The sequence below is a fragment of the Pan paniscus genome, chromosome 10, assembly GCF_029289425.2.
Source record: "Pan paniscus chromosome 10, NHGRI_mPanPan1-v2.0_pri, whole genome shotgun sequence".
In the NCBI taxonomy this organism is placed as follows: Eukaryota; Metazoa; Chordata; class Mammalia; order Primates; family Hominidae; genus Pan; species Pan paniscus.
In genome coordinates, this window is record NC_073259.2 from 120,450,020 (window position 1) to 120,475,745 (window position 25,726).

Genomic DNA, 25,726 nt, shown 5'->3' on the forward strand with positions numbered 1-25,726 from the left:
GCCTCCCGGATTCAAATGATTCTTGTGCTTCAGCTTCTGAGTAGCTGGGATTACAGGTGTCAGCCACCATGCCCAGCTACTTTTTATATTTTTAGTAGAGATGGGGTTTCACCATTTTGGCCAGGCTGGTCTTCAACTTCTGGCCTCCAGTAATCCACTCACCTTGGCCTCCCAAAGTGCTGGGATTACAGGCGTGAGCCACCGCACCTGGCCTACATTTTTTTTTTTTTTTTAATAGACAAGATCTCTGTCGTCAGGCTGGAGTGCAGCAGCACGATGATAGCTCACTGCAAACTTGAACTTCTGGGCTCAACTGATCCTCCTGCCTCAGCTTCCCAAAGTGCTGAGACTACAGGCATAAGCTACCACGCCCAGCCTTACTCTACATTTTAACAAAACCTCCAGGTGGTACGCACATTAAAGTTTAAGAAGAGCTGCTACAAAGCCCAAAGAGAATTAAGAGGGAGGAATACGCACAGGTGCAACAATGGACTTTTCCCAATTGATGCAACAGAGATATCTTCTGGTTTGGATGACAATCACATGGACAAGAAGTTACAATGATCTTTCCACCACTGTCTAGAAAGTATTTTTCTTGGTAACTAGAAGAAAGCTAGAGTATTTCTAGAAAGTATCTAGGTATAGGTTTAAACACATAAAAGTAGCAAAAGAGTCAGGGGCAGTAGCATGCACCTATAGTCCCAGCTACTTGGGAGGCTGGGGCAGGAGGATTGCTTGAGGCCAGGAGTCTGGGGCTGCAGTGTGCAATGATTGTACCTGTGAATAGCCACTGCACTCTAGCCTGGGCAACAGAGTGAGACCCTGTCTCTAAGTAAATAAATGAATAAAATGTATAAAGTAGCAAAATACTATTCTTACCATTCACAAATTTTTCCATCATCAAAGAAGTTATATATCAAAAGTGTTTCCATTGGAAGCATCCATCATCCCAAGAATAAAGTTTTCCTTGAGGGGCAGTTCTCAAGAACTAAGTACCTTGATCTTATATCTCTAACAAAGTGAAAAAATAAAACAGAAATATAGGGAAAGGAAAGTATTAAAATACATACCAGAAAATGTATCATTAAGATGCCCTTTTGCAAAAATGTTTTAAATTCAGTCTGGGGAAATAAATTATACCTGATCCCATATATCTCTAGCAAAAATAACCAACAACATTATTTCTGTTAAAGGTAAGATTGGCCGGGGGCGGTGGCTCACGCCTGTAATTCCAGCACTTTGGGAGGCTGAGGCAGGTGGATCACCTGAGGTCAGGAGCTCGAGACCAGCCTGGCCAACATGGTGAAACCCCATCTCTACTAAAAATGTAAAAATTAGCCAGGCATGGTGGCGCATGCCTGTAATCCCAGCTACTTGGGAGGCTGAGGCAGGAGAATCGCTTGAACCCAGGAGGCACAGGTTGCAGTGAGCTGAGATCGCGCCATTGCACTCCAGCCTGGTGAACAAGAGAGAAACTCCATCTCAAAAAAAAAAAAAAAAAGGTAAGATCAAAACAGTATTATTAGTCAACTACATTAATAAAGACAAGGATCTAATTTTTTCCGGCTTTAAAAAACCTGAAAGATAATGTCTGTTCATCCGTGACAATACACGATTTTAGAATGGAACACACCAACAAAAACTTGAGGGACCCAATACTTGAATTATAACAGGTATTTTAACCACAAAGCTCTTCTCCCATCCATATTTTCTTCATTATTATATGTCATATGTCAGTTGCTATTCTGGGTGTGTTACCCCATTTATCTCATTTAGTCTTCTTATTTACCCTTTTTTTTCAGACAGAGTCTCACTCTGTCGCCCAGGCTTGAGTGCAGTGGTGCAATCACAGCCTCAACCTCTAGGCTCAAGCGATCCTCCCACCTCAGCCTCCCAAGTAGCTGGGACTACAGGTGCATGACACCACACCTGGCTAATTTTCTAATTTTATTTTTGTAGAGATAGGGTCTCACTACATTGCCCAGGCTTGCTTTGCATTCCTGGGGTCAAGCAATCCTCCCACCTCAGCCTCCCAAATGCTAAGATTACAGGTGTGAGTCAACATACCCGGCCCTTATTTACCCTTGAAGGGGGGCATTTTATAACCAAGAAATTGAAATTCTGATAGGTGGTAGAGCTGAACTAACAGCTGGCGAGATGTGTCAATGCCAAAGCCTACAGTCTTAACCACTAGGCTCACTCTGTGTTTATAAGGATCCCCTGAAGGACCCTGCATTTTAAAGTCCCAGGTTATTTGTCACTGACTCCATATACCATCCTCCTTTAAATCCCACAGGGCACAATATTCTGTATGGCCCTGAATGTTAACGTGTATTCCAAAAACAACAAAAAACTCTACAATATAGTACTTTACATACATTTAAAAATCAGTCATGTGCAAGATATATACTTATTTTTTGTGTAAGTACCTGCTTAACTCCAGAAGCAGGAAGAAGGACATTGAAGCACCAAATAGAACTACTTGGAGAAAGATGAAATAAACCGGTAGGATCAGAATTTGGGAGCACTCTTCTAGTTAACACTATAGGTTCCCAATTACAATGTATGTAGGAATTGTCAAACAGACTTGCAACCAGAGGGCCTTTGAATTCATTACAAGTCCTCTGTCTCTATTGCTGTGATACTTAAGTATCTATCTGTACTCAATGGGACTGTGCTTATGTACACAACTGTATATATCTGTTTGAAAAGATTTCCGTTTCAGTTGTTTCAAAGCTGTCCCCATTGATCTGCTAACAGAGCTGAAGCTGCCCTGGGTAATATCCTTGCTTTTTGTTTTCTTTTGTTTTTCTAACATGTTAAGTTTCTAAGTACTTCATACTTTAATATTCTCAAAAATACCACCTTTATCACCTGGTGGACTATTGCCTTATGGAAGTCAATATTCTCCAGAGTGAAGAGTAAGGGCCCTGTGGAAGCCAACCTGCAGGCCTCCTCTATGGGAACACAAGGAAGCTATGGAGACTGCAGTGGAGTGATGGGAGCGAGGGAAGCACATCAGGAGACCAGGTCAGAGAGGAATCTGCCTACGCATCACTCATACGTGCACTCACTACCTCTGGGGAGCATCTAAGTAACTACTAATACTGGCTGCTGCTGGGAAGTTGGTGGTGGTGGAGGCAGGTGGGGAGTGTTACGTTAGCAAGGAGACATTTCTCTGTATTCTCTCTTGAACTAATTCTAAAATTTTTTTTTTTTTTGAGATGGGGTCTCATTCTGTCAACCAGGCTGGAGTGCAATGGCAAAATCAGCTCACTGCAGCCTCAAACTTCCAGGCTCAATCAGTCCTCCTGCCTGAGCCTCTAGAGTAGCAGGGACTACAGGCACACATCACCATGCCCGGCTAATTTTTGTATATTTAAAATTACACCATGTTTGCCAGGCTGGTCTCGAATTCCCGACCTCATGTGGTCCAACTGTCTGGGCCTCCCCAAGTGCTGGGATTACAGGCGTGAGCCACTGCGCCCAGCCTCCCTTATGCTTTTTTACATCTTCTAAATTTTCAAAAATTCCTCTAACATTTTAATTTTTTTAAATTTTAAGCATTTTGTAATGTTTTAAATAAATTATAATCAATAGTTTTATTACACTAATCAGTAATTAGATTATATTAAATCTTAAAACTTCTGTAACAGTTCCATTCTTTTTTAATTTTTTAAAATTTATATATAACATGTAATATGTATTCATGTGTATATAAAATTTATATATGTGTGTATACACACAAGCATACACACACTCTCTCTCTCTCTTATATATAGAGATGAGGTCTTGTTGTGTTGCCCAGGCTGGTCTCCTGAGCTCAAGCAATCCTCCCATCTCGGCCTCCCAGAGTGCTGGGATTACAGGCATGAGCCACCTTGTCCGGCCCAGTTTTCAAGGTACTGCTACTCAATAAAAGTGGCTTAATGGACATAGAATAGGTTTACTAAAAACCTAAAAATGTGCAAAATAAATAGAATAGTGCTCAAGTTCACTACTTGATCATAGAACAACTAAGTTAAGCAAAAAATTCATTCAAAGTCATTAATATTTTTAGAACGATGATCAAAGCAACATATTTTCAATTAACTCCATCTAACTAGCTATTTTCAGAAATCTCTCTGGAATTCATTATTCTCTACATAAAATGCACTATGCTCTATACAAAAATCAAAGGTCAGGCCAGGTACAGTGGCTCAGGCCTGTAATCCCAGCACTTTGGGAGGCCGAGGCAGGTGGATCACGAGGTCAGGAGTTCAAGACCAGCCTGGGCAACATGGTGAAACCCCGTCTCTACTAAAAATAAAAAAATTAACCAGGCAGTGGTGGCGTGTGCCTGTAATCCTAGCTACTCAGGAGGCTGAGGCAGGAGAATTGCTTGAACCTGGGAGGTAGAGGTTGCAGTGAGCAGAGGTTGCAGTGAGCAGAGGTTGCAGTGAGCCGAGATCGTACCCCTGCACTCCAGCCTGGATGACAGAGCAAGACTCAATCTCCCAAAAAAAAAAAAAAAAAAAAACAAAGGTCGTGACCCCACATTACTTATCTAGGTTCCAATATTAAAAATATTAATAATATTACAACTGTTGGGAAGTGTTTCCTTCTTATCTAAAATGCAAAATGGGCTGGGCACGGTGGCTCACGCCTGTAATCCCAGCAGTTTGGGAGGCTAAGACAGGTGAATCACCTGAGGTCAGGAGTTCGAGACCAGCCTGGCCAACATATAGTAAAACCCCATCTCTACAAAAAATACAAAAATTAGCTGGACATAGTGCCACACATCTGTAGTCCCAGATACTTGGGAAGCTGAGGCAGGAGAATCACTTGAACCTGGGAGGCGGAGCTTGCAGTGAGCCGAGATTACGCCACTGCACTCCAGCCTGGGTGACAGAGCAAGACTCTCTCTCTCAAAAATAAATAAATAAATAAATAAATAAAAGGCAAAATGTATGCCAGGAGCAGCAGCTCAGGCTTGTAATGCCAGCACCTTGGAAGGCCAAGGCAGATAGATAGCTTGAGCCCAGGAGTTTGAGACCAGCCTGAACAACATGATGAAACCCCATCTCTACAAAAACACAAAAATTAGCCAGCCGTGGTGGCATGGGCCTGTAGCCCCAGCTACTCTAGAGGCTGAGGCACTTGAATCAATTGAGCCCGAGAGGTCCAGACTGCAGTGAGCCGTGACTGCGCGCCACTGCCCTCCAGCCATGGACAACAAAGCGAGACCCTGTCTCAATAAAAAAATAAAAATTTTAAAAATAAAAAGTGTAACTGCAATTAAAATTCCTAGAGTCTCATGTGAACTACTTTAGTTCATCAAAAACAACTACCTATTCTTATTTTATTCTCCATTAGTGAATTTTTCCTGACCTGTGTCCTCAACTTATGATCTTATTTGATCACAGAGCCCTAGAAGGCTTGTGGGGCATAAGATCTTGTCACAACTACTCAATTCTGCTTTGTAGCATGAAGGCAGACAATATGTAAACAAATAGGCTGATTATGTTCCAATAAAACTTTATTTATGAAAACAGCTAGTTGGCTGGATATGACCCTGAAAGCCAGTTTACTGACCTCTATCTAAAAAGCGTTATCTAACAGAAATACATAAAACACATATGTAATTTAATATTTTCCAGAAGCCATGTTAAAAAAGGTAAAAATAAACAGATAAAATTAATTCTAGTATTTTTAATTTAAATATATTTTACTTAACCCATTATATATACAAATCATCATTTCAACATTTAATCAATATGGATTATTAGTAGCCGGGTGTGGTGGCATATGCCTATAGTCCTAGCTGCTGGGGAGGCTGAGCCCAGGAGTTCAAGGTTACAGTGAGCTACGATAGTGCCACTGCACTCTGGCCTAGGTGACAGAGTGAGACCCTGTCTCTAAAAATGTAAATTAAAATTAAAAATAAAATATTACCACTGAGTTCTTTTAAAATTTTTTTTGCATGAAGCCTTCACAAATCTGATGTGTATTATACTTTCAGCACATTTCACTTCTGACCAGCCACATTCAAGTGCTCAATAGCCACATGTGGGTGGTGGCTACCAATTGGACAGTGCAGTTCTGGAGGCTATTTAAGTAAAACTCCTGAACCTTGACAATACTAATGTAAAACAACAATCTGAACAACAAAAGAAACTGCAGGCATATAATTGTACTCTATAAGTGGACAGAAGCAAAAATGCATTTCAGATTTTAAAAACAATGTTTCTCTTGGGATAGCAACTGTTACTGCTGCTTCTTTGTTTTTTTTTTTTTGGTTGTTTTTTTTTTTTTGAGACAGGGTCTCCCTGTGTTGCCCAGGCTGGAGTGCAGTGGAGCGATCTTGGCTGATTCACTGCAACCTCTGCCTTCTGGGCTCAAGTGATCCTCCTACCTCAGCCTCCCGAGTACCTGGGACTTGGGTGTATACCACCACGCCCAGCTAATTTTTTGTATTTTTAGTAGAGACCGGGTTTCACCATGTTGCCCGGGCTGGTCTCAAACCCCTGGGCTTAGGCGATCCACCCACCTCAGCCTCCCAAAGTGCTGGGATTATACGCAACAGTTACCGTTTGAGGTTACCTGTTTAAAATGATTAGCAGTATAAGATACCAATACTAACAAAATTTTATTAAATTTTATTCGCATACTTTCAGCTGACCAACATTCTCCCTCAGACAAGAGGGGAAAAACCCAAAATACCTGGTGAACAGAAAAAAATTGTTCCATTTTGGCCGAGCACAGTGGCTCACATCTAATCCCAGCACTTTGGGAGGCGAAGGTGGGGAGACAACTTGAGCTCAGGAGTTAAAGACAAGCCTGGGCAATGTAGTGAGACCCCCACGTCTACAAAAAAAAATTTTTTTAATAAAAAATTAGTAAGGCATGGTGGTGTGAGCCTATAGTCCCAGCTACTTGGGAAGCTGAGATGGCGGGATTGCTTGAGCTCAGGAAATTGAGGTGGCAGTGAGCTATGATTATGCTGCTGTACTCAGCTCGGACAACAAAGTGAGACCGTGTCTCTTAAAAAGGACATTGTTCTTTTTTGAAAAAATTGCCTGTTGCTGGGCGCACCTGGCCAACATTCTTAATTATTTCAACATTAAAAAAAAGAAGAAGAAGAAAAAGAGTGCCTGTAATTCCAGCACTTTGGGAGCCCAAGGTGGGCAGATCACCTGAGGTCAGGAGTTAAGAGACCAGCCTGGCCAACATGGTGAAACCCCATCTCTACTAAAAATACAAAAATTAGCCAGACATGGTGATGGGCACCTGTAATACCAGCTACTTGGAGGCTAAGGCAGGAGAATCGCTTGAACCCAGGAGGCGGAGGTTGCAGTGAGCCGAGATCGCGCCATTGCACTTCAGCCTGGGCAACAAGAGTGAAACTCTGTCTCAAAAAAAAAAGAAAGAAAGAAAGAAAAAGAAAAAGAAAAAATTGCTTGTTACTATTTTTTTTTTTTGTATCGTACATGTGGGTACACTGCCAATACTACTTGGGTTTGTTGACTGCCTTCAGAGGGAGAAAATGCTAAATTTTGGCTGGGTGTAGTGGCTCACGCATGTAATCCCAGCACTTTGGGAAGCTGAGGCAAGCAGATTACTTGAGGTCAGGAGTACGAGACCCGTCTGGCCAACATGGTGAAACCCCATCTCCACCAAAAATACAAAAATTAGCCAGGTGTGGTGGCGCACACCTGTAATCCCAGTTTCTTGGGAGGCTGAGGCAGAATCACTTGAACCAGGGAGGTAGAGGTTGCAGTGAGCCAAGATTGTGCCACTGCACTCCAGCCTGGGTGACAGAGTAAGACTTGGTCTCAAAAAAAAAAAAAAGAAAGAAAGAAAGAAAGAAAACAAAACAAAATGCTGAATTTCAGCTAAAGGTATGTGAAAATAAAGATATATATTTTCTTTCCCATCCAAGGTCACAGATGCCATGAATTCTATTCATGGATCCCATGCATCTCTGAATCCTATTTAGGTTCAGAACCCCTGAGGGAAAGTTTATTTATAAACTCAACTGAAAAAATGCTTCCGGCAGGGCCCAGTGGCTCATGCCTGTAATTCCAGCACTTTGGGAGGTGGAGGTGGGTGGATCATCTGAGGTCAGGAGTTCAAGACCAGCCTGGCCAACATGGTGAAACCCCATCTCTAATAAAAATACAAAAATTTAGCTGGGTGTGGTGGCATGCACCTGTAATCCCAGTTACTTGGGAGGCTGAGGCAGGAGAATCGCTTGAACCCGGGAGGCAGAGGTTGCAGTGAGCCAAGATCTTGCCATTACACTCCAGCCTGGGCAACAGAGGGAGACTCCATCTCAAAAAAAAAAAAAAAAAAAAAAAGGCTAACACGTCATAGAGATAGAAGGTCCAGATTTTCTACTCTGCCCCATAAATAGCTACATCTATTGTATTAGACTTTACACAGTAGAAATCATAACACAAACTACAGAGCACAAAGCAAATATAGTAAACATTGAAAAGATCCATTACAAATACAAACTGAATGTTAATATTTTGTTAGTATAAAACCACTACTTGAATGCCGAATCTGTAGTTATTAGCATTACTAAACCTACAATTTGCATAAAATACTTTGCAAATTATGCATCTTATTGTTAATCTAAAATTGCTACACACTGTGCTCTGACCTAGTAATTCAGCCAACTGCAGGTTTTAGTAAAAGCGCTAGGGATCCAAATGTGTCCACTCCAAAGTGTCCCATCATGGAACATTAATTATTCACCAAATGTGCTTAATAGCACTTTCTAAACTACAAGCTCCATGCAAATATTCAACATTATTGGGAGAGGATTCATACAGCACTATTAAAATCCCTTGAAATTATAAAGTAGTAACAGTAGTAAGTCACAGAAACACTTTAAAAATCACTACAAATTTATAATTTACCAAACTCTATCAAACAGATAACACTTTAAATACTGAAAATTATTTCGCTTCCTATAAATTGATATTATCTTTAAATAGTAGATTATCTTTAAAATAGCAGATTTAAAGAAACAGCAGAAGACAATTACAGTATATCCACAAATTACTATGCAGACATTAAAAATTATATCTTTAAATCTTATTCAAAATGTTCCCAGTAAGTAATCACAGGATCCAAAACTGCAAATAGCATATAATCCCAATTTTATCTATATAAAAATATGAGCTGAAGAAGCAAATAATAAAAAATTAATTTAATTCTGGTGGAATGGTGTAATCCCAGGGTATTTATTGTCTCTCTTATACTTTTAGATGTTTTCTCTATTTTCAACAACATCTCTGTATTATTTACTTATAATCAAAAAGGTTTTACATAGCATAAAAATACAATCCACTTAATATAGGTATTTTTCACATAGGTAAAAAAAATGTGGAATCACTCATGTTATTAGCATGTAAGAGAGAAAATTTTCAGGGGCTCTAAGTCCAAATAATCTCCCTCACAACTGCTGTGCATTCTGAGCACACTTCGGGAGCCAATGCTTCTCTTCCCGGTATGTGCAGCTCCCTCGCTCTCCTGGTCTCTGGCACTATCCACAAACCATCACGGAGTAAGGAGTCATCGTTTCTCTCCTGCCTATATATAGACATGGTCTCTGTATTAACCGGATTACTGACCAAAATGAGCCTATGCCGGGACAAGAAGGCTATCAAGCCACAAGAGAGGTGCTCTGAAGTGAACTCATAAGAGCTGGATGGCACTGACAGAAAACTCTGGCTTCTTTGGCTGACCAGAGTTCAGCGTGCATTTCTAGGTACCCAATTACATCCATTGGATGCATCTTTTGGAGCGAAAGTTATTGCCTTATTAAGCAAACCTAGGATTTCTTTTTTTTTCTTTTTTTTTTTTGAGACAGAGTCTCGCCCTGTCATCCAGGCTAAAGTGCAGTGGTGTGATCTTGGCTCACTACAACCTCCGCCTCTGAGGTGCAAACAATTCTCCTGCCTCAGCCTCCCAAGTAGCTGGGATTACAGGCACCCACCACCACGCCCAGCTAATTTTTAAAACATTTTTTGTAGAGATGGGGTTTTCCCATGTTGGCCAGGCTGGACTCGAACTCCTGACCTCAAGTGATCCACCTGCCTCAGCCTTCCAAAATGCTGGGATTACAGTGTGAGCCACCTCACCCAGCCAAATTAAGCAAACCTATGAGTTCTAAAATGGCCTCTGAGAGGGTGTGCGGAAAAGAGGTCCTATCAAACACTAATACCGGGACTATAATTGGTAATTACACAGGAGGGCAATTTGGTAGTATCTATTAAAATTAATTTGTCACCAACGACCCAGCAATTCCACTTACCCTAGCGAAGTAATCTCAGGTGTGCATGAGCAGGCATGCAAGAATCTGTACTGAAGGACTGTTTTTAAGAGTGAAAAACTGAAAACAACCAAAATACCCATCGTGCTCAACTGAATAATGGCGTCCACCAAAATGTCCACCTACTAACCCTTGGAACCTGTAAATGTGACCTTAGATGGCAAAAGGGACTTTGCAGATGTGATTAAGTTAAAGATCTTGAGATGGAGGGATTATCCTGTATTATCTGGGTGGGCCCTAAATGTACTCACAAGAGTGCTTATAAAAGGGATGTGGGAAGAGTGGGTCAGAGGAGAAGGCGATGTGATGACAGATGAGAGACTGCAGTAACATACTCTGAAGATGGAGGAAACAGTAACAAGCCAAGAAATACAAGTGGCCACAAGAAGCTGTGGAAAAGGCATGGGAACAGATTCTCCCCTAGAGCCTGCAGAAGGAACCAGACCTACCAATGCTTGACTTTTAGCCCAGTGAGACTCATTTCAAACTTCTGACTTCCAAAAATGTGAGAATAAATCCGTGTTGCCTTAAGCCACGAAATTTGTGATAATCTGTTAACATGGCAACAGGAAACTAAGATACTCATCAATAGGGAATGTCTAAATAAAACTGTGGCATTTCTAGAGTCTTGTGCAGCACTTAAAAATAATGTGGTAGATATATATATGGAGACACAGAATGATCAAAACATATCCTTGAGTTTAAAAAGAAAGGAAGTTACAGAAAGATATGTCTAGTATGACATCTTTATGTAAAAAAGAAAAAAATAGAATGTGTTATATACACACCAAAATTTTAAAATGGTCTTGAAGAATATACACGAAAAAATTGTCACTAATTTAGCCAGGGCAAGAAGGACACAGAGATCCAAATTAGAGATGGTGCTTAAAAGGGACTTCAGTTTTACCTGTTATTTCCGTTTTGTCAAGAATGTATTCATGTACTACTCATAGTTTTTTTTTTAATTAATAGATACATAAGCTGTGCTTAAAATGCAGGATCAAAATAAAAGTTACACAATTTCTGCAATTTCTCTCCTATGCATTTGTCCCATAGTTGATCACCTGCTGTTATTTACATTTGTCTACAACTATTGACTAAACATCTTGTAAAGCAGACTACACTCCTTGTGTTCACCCCACAACCACTGTTGTAAAACAAGAGGGAAAGGTGGGGAGGGGAAAGCATGGGGCACTTTCGGCAATTGACAGTCCTTTCATAATTAACACCACAGTTACCTTCAGACCTAGGAAAGAAGAGATGTATGACCACCCACCCAGCAGCTCGAGCCAACAGGTAGTATTTTATGACAGTAAAGATGGAAGCCAAGAAGACAGATAATAATCAAAGCTGATTTATTTAGCAAGACCTTAGGTATACAATTGGAGAAAAACTGAAACAGAGACTATCTATTATCTCATCTGCCTAGCCACACTGCAAACAAATTGAGAAGGAAGAAAATTCCAGCCAGGCGCGGTGGCTCACACCTGTAATCCCAGCACTCTGGAAGGCCGAGGAGGGTGGAGCACCTGAGGTCAGGAGTTCAAGAGCAGCCTGACCAACATAGTGAAACCCCATCTCTTCTAAAAATACAAAGTTAGCTGGGCATGGTGGCAAATGCCTGTAATCTCAGCTACTTGGGAGGCCGAGGCAGAAGAATAGCTTGAACCCAAGAGGCGGAGGTTTTAGTGAGCCGAGATCACGCCATTGCACTCCAGCCTGGGCAACAAAAGAGAAACTCCATCTCAAAAAGAAAAAAAAAAAGGAAAGAAAATTCCAGCCAGGTACAGTGGCTCGTACCTGTAATCCCAGCACTTTGGGAGGCCGAGGCAAGCGAGTCATCTGAGGTCAGGAGTTCGAGACCAGCCTGACCAACATGGAGAAACCCCGTCTCTACTAAAACTACAAAATGAGCTGGGCGTGGAGGCGGGCACCTGTAATCCCAGCTACTCGGAAGGCTGAGGCAGGAGAATCGCTTAAACCCCGGAGGCGGAGGTTGCGGTAAGCCGAGATCGCGCCGTTGCACTCCAGACTGGGCAACGAGAGTGAAACTCTGTCTCAAAAAAAAAAAAAGAAAAGAAAAAAGAAAATTCCGCAGGGATCACCAAACAAACAAACAAACAAAAAACGATTCCACTACTATAGAAAAAATTATGTTGATGGGATAGTTTTGCTTTCAAATACAATAGGCAGCTGGCTGAATATGCATAAAATAACTTCCAAGCAACATAGCACCTTATAAAGAGAGTCAATACACTTTAAACATAATCACATCTTTTTTTTTTTTTTTTTTTTTTTTTAATATTTTGGTGTCAGGGAATCACTCTGTCATGCAGGCTGGAGTACAGTGGCACAATCATAGCTTACTGCCTCTTCCAGCTCCTGGACTCAAGTGATCCTCCCACCTCAGCCTCCCAAGTAGCCAACCACGCCCCGCTAATTTTTTTTATTTTTTTAAGATGGAGTCCCGCTTTGTCGCCCAGTCTGGAGTGCAGTGGCGCAATCTCGGCTCACTGCAAGCTCCACCTCCTGGGTTCACGCCGTTCTCCTGCCTCAGCCTCCCGAGTAGCTGGGACTACAGGTGCCCGCCACCATGCCCGGCTAATTTTTTGTATTTTTTTAGTAGAGACGGGGTTTCACCGTGTTAGCAAAGATGGTCTCGATCTCCTGACCTTGTGATCCGCCCACCTGAACTCGTGATCCGCCCACCTCTGCCTCCCAAAGTGCTGGGATTACAGGCATGAGCCACTGCACCTGGCCCATGTCTAGCTAATTTTAAAATGTTTTGTAGAGATGGGATCTTGCTATGTTGCCCAGGCTGGTCTTGAACTCCTGGCCTCAAGCAATTCTCCTGCTTTGGCCTCTCAAGTGCTGGAATTACGGGCATGAGCCACCACACTCAGCCCACATCCATCTTATTATTATTATTATTTTTGTTTGGTTTTTTTGAGACAGGGTCTGGCTCTGTCACCCAGGAGTACAGTGACAGTCTTCGCCTACTACAACCTTTGCCTCCTAGGCTCAAGTAATTTTTCAGCCTCAGCCTCCTGAGTAGCTGGGACTACAAGTGCATGCCACCACGCCCAGCTAATTTTATTGTATTTGTTTGTAGGGAGAGAGTTTTGCCATGTTGTCCAGGCTGGTCTTGAACTCCAGTCCACTCTTTGCCCTCCCATAGTGCTGAGATTACAGGCATGAGACACCATATCTGGCCACCTCCATCTTTTTAATTCTGACATTAGCCCTATCATTATCCCACTCTTTTAGATGATGATAGTATAACATAATAGTTCAAGAATATGGACTCAGGGCTGGAATCAGACAGACCTATTTCAGCCTTAGCTTTGCCACTATCTTACCTTTGTCAAGTTACTTAACTTTTGTCTGTGCCAGTTTCCTCATTTATAAAATAAAGATAATCCTTGGCCAGGCACGGTGGCTGACGCCTGAAATTCCAACACTTGGGAGGCCAAGAAGGGTGGATCACTTGAGGTCAGGAGTTAGCCTGGCCAACATGGTGAAACCCCGTCTCTACTAAAAATACAAAAAATAGCCAGGTGTGGTGGCACGGGAGTTACTCGGGAGGCTGAGGCAGAAGAATCACTTGAACCCAGGAGGCGGAGGTTGCAGTGAGCCGAGATCACGCCACTGCACTCCAGCCTGGGCGACAAAGTAAGACTCCATTTCAAAACAAACAAACAAAACAAAACAAAAATAATAAAAGTAAAGATAATCCAGTACCAACCTCATGTTTTTTGTGAGGATCAAATAAAATAATGGATGTGAAGTACTTAGCACAGAACATGCCACTCAATATGCTGGCGCTGTTGTCGTAGGAGTGGTAGAGATAGTGACAATGATGACTAAGAAGATGCACCAGAAGATAACTAGGGGCTGAGCGCGGTGGCTCACACATATAATCCCAGCACTTTGGGAGGCTGAGGCGGGTAGATCACCAGAGGTCAGGAGTTCCAGACCAGCCTGGCCAACATTGTGAAACCCTGTGTCTGCTAAAAATATAAAATTAGCCAGGCATGGTGATGCATGCCTGTAATCCCAACTACTCGGGAGGCTGAGGCAGGAGAACCACTTGAACCTGGGAGGCGAAGGTTGCAGTGAGCTGCGATCATGCTACTGCGCTCCAGCCTGGGTGACAGAACGAGACTCTGTCTCAAAAAAAAAAAAAAAAAAAAAGGAACTAGTGATTTCTGAAGGTATGGAATTTGGCCAGGTGCAGTGGCTCACACCTGTAATCCCAGCACTTTGGGAGACTGAGACAGGAGGATTGCTTGAGGCCAGGAGTTCACAACCAGCCTGAGCAACACAGCATGACTCCATCTCTATAAAACATTAAAAAATTAGTAGCACACCGGTAGTCGCAGCTACTCAGGAGGCTAAGGTGGGAAGACCACTTAAAGCACAGGAGTGTGAGGCTGCAGTGAACTATGATCACACCACTGCTCTCCAGCCAGTGACAGAGTGAGAACCTGTCTCTAGAAAAATATGTTTAAAAAAAGGTATGGAATTTGCCCAAGGTCATACAGCAAGCAAGGAGCAGAGCTAGAATTTCAATCCCAGTTTGACTCTTTAAACCTGACTTTAACTTCAAGGCAATACTGTCTCCCACAGCCCTCAAATACTTCATTCTCATTTTACAGCTCGAGCCAGACAAGCCTGAAAGCCTGTTGGGCCTTTTGCCCAAGCTCACAGAATACTGCACCAAGATTCAGTGACTCCTATTACAGTGCTCATTAATTGCATGGTAATCAACACTACTGGTGAACAAGGGTAGTTTATTCGCTTATTCATTAACTCATCCAAATCTAGAATTCTATAAAAGTACATAAACACTTTCCAAAGGATTTTGCCCAAAGGATATATAGGCTAGCAGTGTCCTCCTAGGAGAATAGACCAACATAAATCTAAATATCATCTCAAAGATTTCACTTCAGTGTATGATAAGTATTTAAAGCCTTGATGATTTCAGCTGATCAACTTCAAACCCAAATGCCCCTTTTCTTATCTGGCAAAGCAAAATAATAAACAAAAACCCTTTGCATCTATTAGGTTCCATTTGTTAATTAACATATAATTGGCGTACAGTAAACTGCACATATTTAAAGTGTGTGATTTAATGAGTTTTGACATACATATAGAAATGTGAAACCATCACCACAATCAAAATAGGGAAAGAGCCATCGCCCCAAAAGTTTCTTCATGCTCCTTTATACTCCGTCCCTCTCATCCTTTCCTGCCTGCCTGCCTCTATCCCCAGGTAACCACTACAGATTAGTCTGCATTTCTAGAATTTCATAGAAATGGAGTCTTACAGTATGTACTCCTGTTTGTCTGGTTTCTTCCATTCTGCATAAATCCATGTTGTGAGTACCAACGGTTCATTTGTTTCTGTTGCTGAGTAATACTCCATTGTATGGATGTACCACATTTGTTTATCCATTCACCTGCTGACGGACATTTGGATTGTTTCCAGCTTTGGGCAATCACAAATAAAGCTGACTTGAACATTCATGTTCAAGTCTTTGTGTGGTGTGGGGCGGGATGGAGAGGGAGTACTTACAAGCAAACACAATGAAATATGAGAAGCACTAACCAAAATGCTTAAATTTAAAATGAACTTCAACTGTGGAGTAAGAAATATCTTAGCCACCTTGGGTAAGTCAATCAGCTTCTCTGTCAATACTCTTATATACGATGCCTGCTTGTTCCCAACCGCAGTTTGTAAAGAAAAATGGAATAGGAAGCAGAATGCTTTTGGAATTCCCACAAGTAAGCTATTCCTTCTTTTCCCCCTCTTAAATTCCCTTTATCTTAAAAAGAATAATGTTCTATGAAATGCAATGCAAAATGCAATAACATTTGAGATGTTATTTTTGAGTTATTGCTTTTTTATTTCTCTTAAATGTATATTTATTTCAACATTTTAAAAAAATTTCCTAAGCCGGTCGTGGTGGCTCACGTCTGTAATCCCAAAACTTTGAGAGGTAGAGGCGGCTGGATCACTTGAGGTCAGCAGTTCAAGACCACCCTGGCCAATATGGCGAAACCGCATCTCTACTAAAAATACAAAAAAAAAAAAAAAAATTAGGTGGGGTGAGGGTCGCCTGTAATCCCAGCTACTTGGCAGGCTGAGGCAGGAGAATCCCTTGATCCTGAGAGGCAGAGGTTGCAGTGAACCGAGATACAGCCATTGCACCCTAGGTTGGGCAACAGAGCAGGACTCCTGTCTAAAAAAAAATAATAGTAAAAATTCCTATATGCCTTTTGCTTTCCACCAGCAACATAAAATTAAAATGAATACAAACGGCTATTTTTTCTTTTTTTTTCTCTTTGCCTTTTTCCACATGTTCTAACAAATGGCTATTTTAAAGAATAAGCAAAAGCCTCACTCTGCATTCTTTTTTTTTGTTTTGTTTTGGAGATGGAGTCTCACTCTGTGGCCCAGGCTGGAGTGCAGTGGCCTGATCTCGGCTCACTGCAAGCTCCGCCTCCTGGGTTCACGCCGTTCTCCTGCCTCAGCCTCCGGAGTAGCTGGGACTACAGGTGCCCGCCACCACGCCTGGCTAATTTTTTGTATTTTTAGTAGAGACGGGGTTTCACCGTGTTAGCCAGGATGGTCTCGATCTCCTGACCTCGTGATCTGCCCGCCTTGGCCTCCCAAAGTGCTGGGATTACAGGCATGAGCCACCACGCCCGGCCACACTCTGCATTCTTAATTCACTCATAGTAAGATCCAAAGCCCTCACCTACAAGGATCTACCTGATCTGTATCCCCTGCTCCCCATCTCTCCTCTCCCCTTTAGCTTACTGGGCTCAGAGCTCCAAATATGCTGAGGACGCTTCCCTCTCAAGGACTTGGCTCTTGCTGTCGTCTCTGTATGGGATGTTCTTTCCCGGGTAGCCATATGGTATACTCCCTCCCTCCCTTCAGGTCTCTGCTCAAAAGCCATCCTGGGCTTTCCTTTCGTGTCCACCCTATATAAAACAGGACAGGCTGGGTGCAGTGGCTGACGCCTGTAATCCCAACTCTTTGGGAGGCGGAGGTGGGCAGATCACCTGAGGTCCGGAGTTCAAGAGCAGCCTGACCAACATGGTGAAACTCGTCTCTACTAAAAATACAAAAATTAGCCAGGCGTGGTGGTGCGTGCCTGTAATCTCAGCTCCTCAGGGGGCTGAGGCTGGAGAATCGCCTCAACCCGGGAGGTGGAGGCTGCAGTGAGCACTACTGCATTCCAGCCTGGGAAACAGAGCAAGAATCTCTTGTCTCGAACATAAATAATTAAAAATAAAATAAAATAAAACAGGACAGTTGGCTGAGTGCAGTGACTCATGCTGAGCACTCTGGGAGTCTCAGGTGGGAAGATCACTTGAGGCCAAGAGGAATTCAAGACCAGCCTGGACAATATAGCAAGGCCCCAACTCTAATAAAAAAAAAATTAAAACAAAAAAACGGAGCCCTCTTTCCAATGCTCTCCATCTCTTTACTGAGCTATACTTTTCTCTTTAGCACTTATCATTTGCCTCTATGTCATGTTACATATTTGTCATTGTCTATATCATCCCACTAAATTATAAGCTTTTTGAGGACAAGGATTTTATTTTATCCACTGCTATATCCCCAACATCCAGGATGGTTGGCCCAGCTCACTCTAAATTCCACCAATACTTGTTGAATGAATTAGTTGATTAAACATTATTTATTGCTTTAAAAAAAAATCTGTTTAGAAATTTACTGGGAAGAGGCCGGGTGCGGTGGCTCACGCCTGTAATCTCGGCACTTTGGGAGGCTAAGGAAAGCAGATCATTTGAGGTCAGGAGTTCGAGACCAGCCTGGCCAACATGGTGAAACCCAGTGTCTACTAAAAATACAAAATTAGCTGGGCATGGTGGCACATGCCTGTAATCCCAGCTAACTGGAAGGCTGAGGTAGAAGAATTGCTTGAACCTGCGAGGTGGAGGTTGCAGTGAGCCGAGATCGCATCACTGCACTCCAGCCTGGGTAACAAGAATAAAACTCGGTCTCAAAAAAGAAAGAAAGAAAGAAAAAGAATTTACTGGGAAGAAAAATTTTAATTCAAATACTCTGGATCTGCTTAAATTAAAATACTAAATTCATGTTGATCTACTTCTTAGGAGGGATTCTTTCTTTAGATTGACTTTGAGCAGCGCTTACAGGGTGAACAGAACACTGGAATCCAAAGGTAGAAAAGCTAGGGTCTAGTCATTGCCCTGCCACAACTAGCTATGCTATAGTGACTAAGTCATAACCTCATCTTCTGATCTCTGAGATCTCCTGATCTCAGAGAACTTCTTTCTAAAATGAGGGACATTATTATCTCTAAAGTCTCTTCTGCTCTAAAATTCTAAGACTCTTTTTTTCTTTTTTTGACGGAGTCTCGCTATGTTGCCCAGGCTGGAGTGCAGTGACGCAATCTCAGCTCACTGCAAGCTTCGCCTCCCGGATTCACACCATTCTCCTGCCTCAGCCTCCCGAGTAGCTGGGACTACAGGCGCCCGCCACCACGCCCGGCTAATTTTTTGTATTTTTTTTTCAGTAGAGATGGGGTTTCACTGTGTTAGCCAGGATGGTCTCAATCTCCTGACCTCGTGATTCGCCCGTCTTGGTCTCCCAAATTGCTGGGATTACAGGCATGAGCCACTGCGCCCGGCGTAAAATTCTAAGACGTCTATTGCACTCTTCTGCAGTAAGGTTGCCAGTCATAAATTAGTCAACTTGAGTCCCGTTCCTCATAATCCGAAAGTGTTAACTGAAGGATTCTATATATTATAAAACTCTGTGGAAAATGGCCATTATTCACCCAGATGTCCACTGGAAGGAGAGGCTTGAAACACTGTATTTCATAGGTGTGGTGGTATTTCGAAAGATAGCTTTTAAAAAATTAATAAACCGGCCAGACGCTGTGGCTCACGCCTGTAATCCCAGAACTTTGGGAGGCCGAGGCGGGAGGATCACAAGGTCAGGAGATTGAGACCATCCTGGCTAACATGGTGAAACCCCGTCTCTACTAAAAATACAAAAATTAGCTGGGTGTGGCGGCATGCGCCTGTAGTCCCAGCTGCTGGGGAGGCTGAGGCAGGAGAATGGCGTGAACCCAGGAGGCGGAGCTTGCAGTGAGCTGAGATTGTGCCACTGCACTCCAGCCTGGGCGACAGAGCAAGACTCCGTCTCAAAAAAAAAAAAAAAAAAAAATTAATAGACCACGAATCTTCCTCAAATATGAAAAAGAAACAGTTACTAAAAGAAAATAGAGATTCTTCCTTCTGTAGCCAGTTATGAAATTTAAAATAATTGCAAATAAAAATACTATACATGCATGGAGGCAATAAAATATTATGATGAGGAGCAGATGTGCAGTGAACAGAACTAGGTTAACGTGCAAGCTCTTCATGTGCTCTTGAGCAAGTCGAATACCTACTCTGCACTTCCTTCATCTGTACAATGAGTGCAATATTTCCAATTGTTAGGCTCTTTTGAGAATTTAATAAAATAATGCCTGACATGTAGGATACATTTAATCAATATTATTAAGTAATTAAATATGTGCTGGGCATGGTGGCTCATGCCTGTAATCCCAGCACTTTGGGAGGCCGAGGCAGGCGGATCACCTGAGGTCAGGAGTTCGAGACTTGCCTGGCCAACATGGCAAAACCTTGTCTCTACTAAAAATACAAAAATTAGCCCGGCATGGTGGTGTATGCCTGTAATCCCAGCTACTTGGGAGGCTGAGGCAGGAAAATTGCCTCAACCCGGGAGGTGGAGGTTGCAGTGAGCTGAGATGGAGCCACTGCACTCTAGCCTGGGCAACAGAGAGAGACCCTGTCTCAAAATAAAAAATAAAAAGATTATATATATATATATATATATATATATATATATATATATATATGAATACACCCAAACACAAATCTAATAGCCACAAAAACATTCTTAGCTATCTATTTCTCCTGATACCATGGAGCCTGTATAACATGGAAAGAAGGAAACAAGTTATTCACTACTACCAGTCATAAATGTTTATCACCCATACACATACTAGTTGCTGAGAAATCAGACCATAAATTTAAAAAGCAATTAAAAAAAAAAATCTAGCAGGCCAGAGAGGTTCTTTCCTTTGAAAACCATTCTTCTGTGGAAATAGCTGACAAATTCACGCAATACATTTATAAACATTTTAGGAAAACCAACAGCACAGATATTTTAACTAATCCTACTCTTTCTAATCCTAAAAATAAATTACATAAATGACATATATGTATAAATTTTGGTTCTGTGAACTTGGATTAGTCTCTAAGAAACAAAGAGCATAGGCACGGCATAGTGGCTCACGCCTGTAATCTCAGCACTTTGGGAAGCCAAGGCAGGCAGATCACTTGAGGTCAGGAGTTCGAGACCAGCCTGGCCAACATGGTGAAACCCTGTCTCTACTAAAAATACAAAAATTAGCCGGGCATGGTGGCGCGTGCCTGTAATCCCAGCGACTCGGGAGGCAGAGGCAGGAGAATCGTTTGAATCCGGGAGGCAGAGGTTGCAGTGGGCTGAGATCGCGCCACTGCACTCCAGCCTGGGCGACAGAGCAAGACTTGGTCTCGGGGGGAAAAAAAGAAAAGAAAGAAACAAAGAGCATCCGCTTTCCACCTTTCACACACAACACAGCCAATTAAATCAAAAGATTCCACTATCATAGCATAATACCCCTCGAGTTTTCAGGCAGATAAGACACTCAGACACACCTTGCTTGTTATAGAACAGGCCCAAATGAGACACAATAAAACGATGATTCCATGTTAGGAATTCCCTACCAACCATATCCTCCTCTTTTTGGTGACTAGATTGTAAAATAAGTCAATTAAGAGTTCACAACGGAAGTGCTGAAGCAACCGCAAATCCAGACACAAAAATACAGTGGAACGTATTCGCATCTCAAGCACGTCCAAATGTCTCGGCCAATGCGATCCGATCACTGCCGTTTCCAGAAACACACAGTAATGGCTTTTAATTCATTTCTATAAATGTTCATTGTGCGTAAAGCCAAACTGCACGCAAAACCGCAAAACACAAAAGATCCCTCGCATGCCGTTTATAGCCAGAAGATAGGCCATCCTCTCTGCGCCCTACCCCAGAAAGCTCTCCTTACGGCAGTAAAAATTTGATGACACCCCATGCTACCTACACATCAAAATGTCATCCCACAAAGTGGAAGGGGAGCAGTGTCAGCATCCGTTGGCCTCCATGAAACGACACTGCCAGTATTCCCACCTCTAGGCAAACACGAACCCAAGTGAAGTCGATGGAAAGTTCCCACCAACCAGGCATATTTGGTTCCCTTCTGCCCCCAAGGCCAAGCAGCTCAACTGATGAGATCTGCTGTTGCACCTGCCACGGCTCTGAACCCGGGATGCTTGGCGACCCCCGGGCACACGAAAAGGCCCTGCGGCCTAACGCGCCAGTGACCCTTCACCGAGAGTGCATGGAGGGCCGCTGGAGCATCCCTCTCGCTGTCCACAGCGCCCGCTTCCCTGACAAAGGCCCCGTGTCAATCCATCCGAGACACAACACAGAGAAGTTGCTGGATTGCCCATCGCGGACCCGCAGCTGCCACTACCCTCTCCCGGAAAAAAACCAAACCAAACCAAACAAAAAAAACAGAACTAGGGAAGAAAAGGATGGGAGGGTACACAGCGTGAAAATCAAAATGTTCCCAAAGCTAAGCAACCTGGGTGTGCCCTGGAAGTGGGTCCTGGGGGCCCGTGGGGGAGGGGAGGGAGGGCCCGGGTGGTGGCGGTGGCTCCTCTGGGGCATGAAGGCCGAGCCAGGCGCTAGCCTAATAAAATGCCGGGTGTCGGAACGCTCAAAAGAAAACCACAAATGAAATCCCCTGTGGGCGCCAGGCCCCGAGGAGGGAGGGAGGGAGAGCGGGGCGGGCGGTCCGCAGACCTGCGGCCGCGGCCCCACCTGCCCGCCCGGCGCCCACACACACCTGCCCCGGCAGCCGCCGGGAGGCGAGGCCGCGGCTGAGGCGAGGAGGGGGCCCGACCCGGGGGTGCCGGGTGAGTGGGCCAGTCCGATGGCGGGGGCCGGGGGCCGCCTCGCTCACCTCCAGGTCGGTGTCCGCGGCCTCTGGGGCCCCGAGGATCTCGCTGGGCAGCTCGGCCAGGTCGGTGACCCGGATCAGCCCGTCGTGCAGGAAGATGGTCTCCTCCTTCACCGAGAGCCACTGCGCCGAGTCAGCGGCCGCCGCCGCCGCCGCCGCCGCGGCCGCCGACGAGCCCATGGCCCCGGCTGAAGGCTTGGCGCTGAGGAGCAGACGCCCGGCCGGGGGAAACGGAGCAGGAGCCGCCGCGATCACCAGTCCATGGCAGCGGCCGCCGCGCCCGCCAGCGGCGCCCCACTTGCTGCCTCGCCCGTGCAACTCCGCCCTAGGCGGTCCGAGTCGCCATACCCCCGACCCCGGCCCAGGAGACCCCGGCCCTGCCGCCGCCGCCGCCGCCGCCGCCCTCAGGAGCAGGATCCGCCTCTGCCGCTCGGCAACCAACTGTCAGTGAGACGCCATGTTGGGGGCGGGGCTCCCGGCATGCCTCGCGGAGCGGACAATACAGGCCCCGCCCACCGCTCCGCCCACCGCTCCGCGGACCAGGCCACCCGGGTGGCCTGGACGTCCGCCTAGCCCTTCGCTGCCGCCTGCCCTCGGCCTGACCTCCGCCGGCCCCTTCTCCCCCTGGCCATTCAGGGTAGCCCTGGCTTTGCAGCGCGCCAGGGAAGAGGACGCCGCTTCCCCCGTCCTGTCCCTGATACTCAGGTGTGCACCCCTTGCTCGGGCCCGCGCCCCCACCCTGGGCAGAGCATAGAGATCACTCCTTGTTTTCACGTTTAAATGAGATGCAAGCAAAAGGCTGGCGCAGAATAGGCGCTGCACACTTGTTCATAAGCACTTGGTAGAATCACATAGTAGATGATTAATATTGACTGAAAAGTCTAGTACCCAGTAAGCACTCAAAACCTGGTGAAAATAAAGCGTCTGTCCACAATGCTTGGTGCTCAATGCCCGACACTTAATATGTGCTCCATGAGTGGCAATTCTAATTATTGCTATGTTCGTTCCATCAGTGTTCCACACTAATTGACATATACCTTAAAAATATGCTCACTAGGCCGGGTGCGGTGGCTCACACCTGTAATCCCAGCACTTTGGGAGGTCAAGGCAGAAGGACTGCTTGAGCCCAGAAGTTTGAGGCCAGCCTGGGCAACATAGGGAGACCCCATCTCTACAAAAAATAAAAATTAGCGGGGCAGGGTGGCAAGCGTCTGTAGTCCAGCTACTCGGGAGGCTGAGGCAAGAGGATCTCTTGAGCTCAGGAGGTGGAGGCTGCAGTGAGCTATTATCTTGCCACTGCACTCCAGCCCGGGCGACAGAGGGAGACCCCATCCCTCCCTCCCCACCAAAAATATATATATGCCCACCAGTGCCATTTTATAAAAGCAAGAAAGGAAAACTATATGTATAAAGAAAAATGCATGAACAAATACACACCAGATGTTTAAGGTGAGTTGCCATGGGAGTGTGGGGCTGGTCTGGAACTACTGAGATGAGATTGTTCTCTATTACTTGTATATTTTTATCACTTAAAAAATAATAAAACAGGCCAGGCACAGTGGCTTACACCTGTAATCCCAGCACTTTGGGAGGCCAAGGTGGGCAGATCACCTGAGGTCAGGAGTTCGAGACCAGCCTGGTCAACATGATGAAACCCTGTCTCTACTAAAAAAAATACACAAATTAGCCAGGAATGGTTGCACATGCCTGTAGTCCCAGATACTCAGGAGGCTGAGGCAGGAGAATAGCTGGAACCCAGGAGGCAGAGGTTGCAGTGAGCCGAGATCATGCCACTGCACTCCAGCCTGGGCAACAGAGCAAGACTCCATCTCAAAAAAAAAAAAAAATAATAATAATAATAACAATAACAGGAGAACATTAAGGTGCATACCCTTTGATCCAGCAATTCAACTTTGAGGAAGTTGTCTGAAGGAAATAATCAGACTCGTAGTCAAGGATGGATATACAGGGTTGTGTAGCTCAATATTGTTTACAAAAGGAAAAACTTATCAATCTAGATGTCCAACAATATGGGGCTGGTTAACTAAAATATGATATATCCATAAGATGGAATATTATGGCCGGGCACAGTGGCTCACATGGGTAATCCCAACACTTTGGGAGGCCAAGGCTGGCAGATCTCTTGAGCCCAGAAGCTCGAGACCCCCTTGGGCAACATGACAAAACCCCGTCACTACAAAAAATACAAAAATTAGCCAGGCGTGGTGGTGCACACCCATAGTCCCAGCTACTCAGGAGGCTGAAGCAGGAAGATCGTTTGAGCCCAGAAGGCAGAAGTTGCAGTGATTCAGCTAAGATTATGCCACTGCACTCCAGCCTGGGCAACAGAGTAAGACCCTGTCTCAAAAAAGAAGAAAAGAAGAGGAAGAGGAGGAAGAAGAGAACAATAAATCCAGCAGTTCAGAGTTGATCAGAACCATGGAAACAATAAAACAGGCAAGTGTAATGGAATGGCCATTTCATCAAATCCTCCCAAATGTCCGAGAGGGGGAGTATTATTATTCCTACTTTCAGCTGGGAAGTCAAGACTCAGTTAGATACTTTGCTCAATGTCACAAAGCCAGTAAACATCAAAGCTCAGATGTAAACCCAGGTCTGTCTGATTTTACAACTTCAGCTTCCTTATTTTGACTGTAAGAAAACTCCTTCATTGCTTTTTTTTTTTTTTTTTTTTTGAGACGGAGTCTTGCTCTGTTGCCCAGGCTGGAGTGCAATGGCATGATCTCGGCTCACTGCAACCTCTTGACTCACTGCAACCTCCGCCTCCTGGTTTCAAGTGATTCTCCTGCTTCAGCCTCCCGAGTAGCTGGGATTACAGGCGTGCACCACCATGCCTGGCTAATTTTTGTATTTTTAGTAGAGACGGGGTTTTACCATGTCGGTCAGGCTGGTCTCGAACTCCTGACCTCGTGATCTACCCGCCTCGGCCTCCCAAAGTGCTGGGATTACAGGTGTGAGCCACCGCGCCCGGCCCTTCATTCCCTTTTCCAAACCTAATGACAACTATCTATCACAATTAAAAATATATATATAGGCTGGATGTGGTGGCTTGCACCTGTAATCCCAGCATTTTGGGAGGCTGAGGCAGGCAGATCACCTGCGGTCAGGAGTTCGAGAGCAGCGTGGCCAACATGGCAAAACCCTTTCTCTACTAAAAAATATATAAAAATTAGCCAGGTGTGGTGGCATGCACCTGTAGTCCCAGCTACTCAGGAGGCTGAGGCAGGAGAATCACTTGAACCCAGGAGGC

At 44.3% G+C, this 25,726-nt stretch overlaps 1 protein-coding gene across 6 annotated transcripts in view; it reads right to left on the reverse strand.

The window, feature by feature from the left end:
- HECTD4 (HECT domain E3 ubiquitin protein ligase 4) overlaps positions 1–22,937 on the reverse strand; it is a 222,188-nt gene extending 199,251 nt beyond the window's left edge. For all 6 annotated transcript variants that reach the window (XR_010108967.1, XM_034934555.3, XM_034934553.3 and 3 more), the window contains exon 1: positions 22,459–22,937. Coding sequence is in view for 5 of the 6 variants with exons in the window: in XM_034934555.3 (XP_034790446.1) it covers positions 22,459–22,635 (177 nt within the window). In the remaining variant the exon portion in view is untranslated. The remainder of the gene's footprint in view (positions 1–22,458) is intronic.
- Between the last annotated feature and the right edge of the window lie 2,789 nt (positions 22,938–25,726).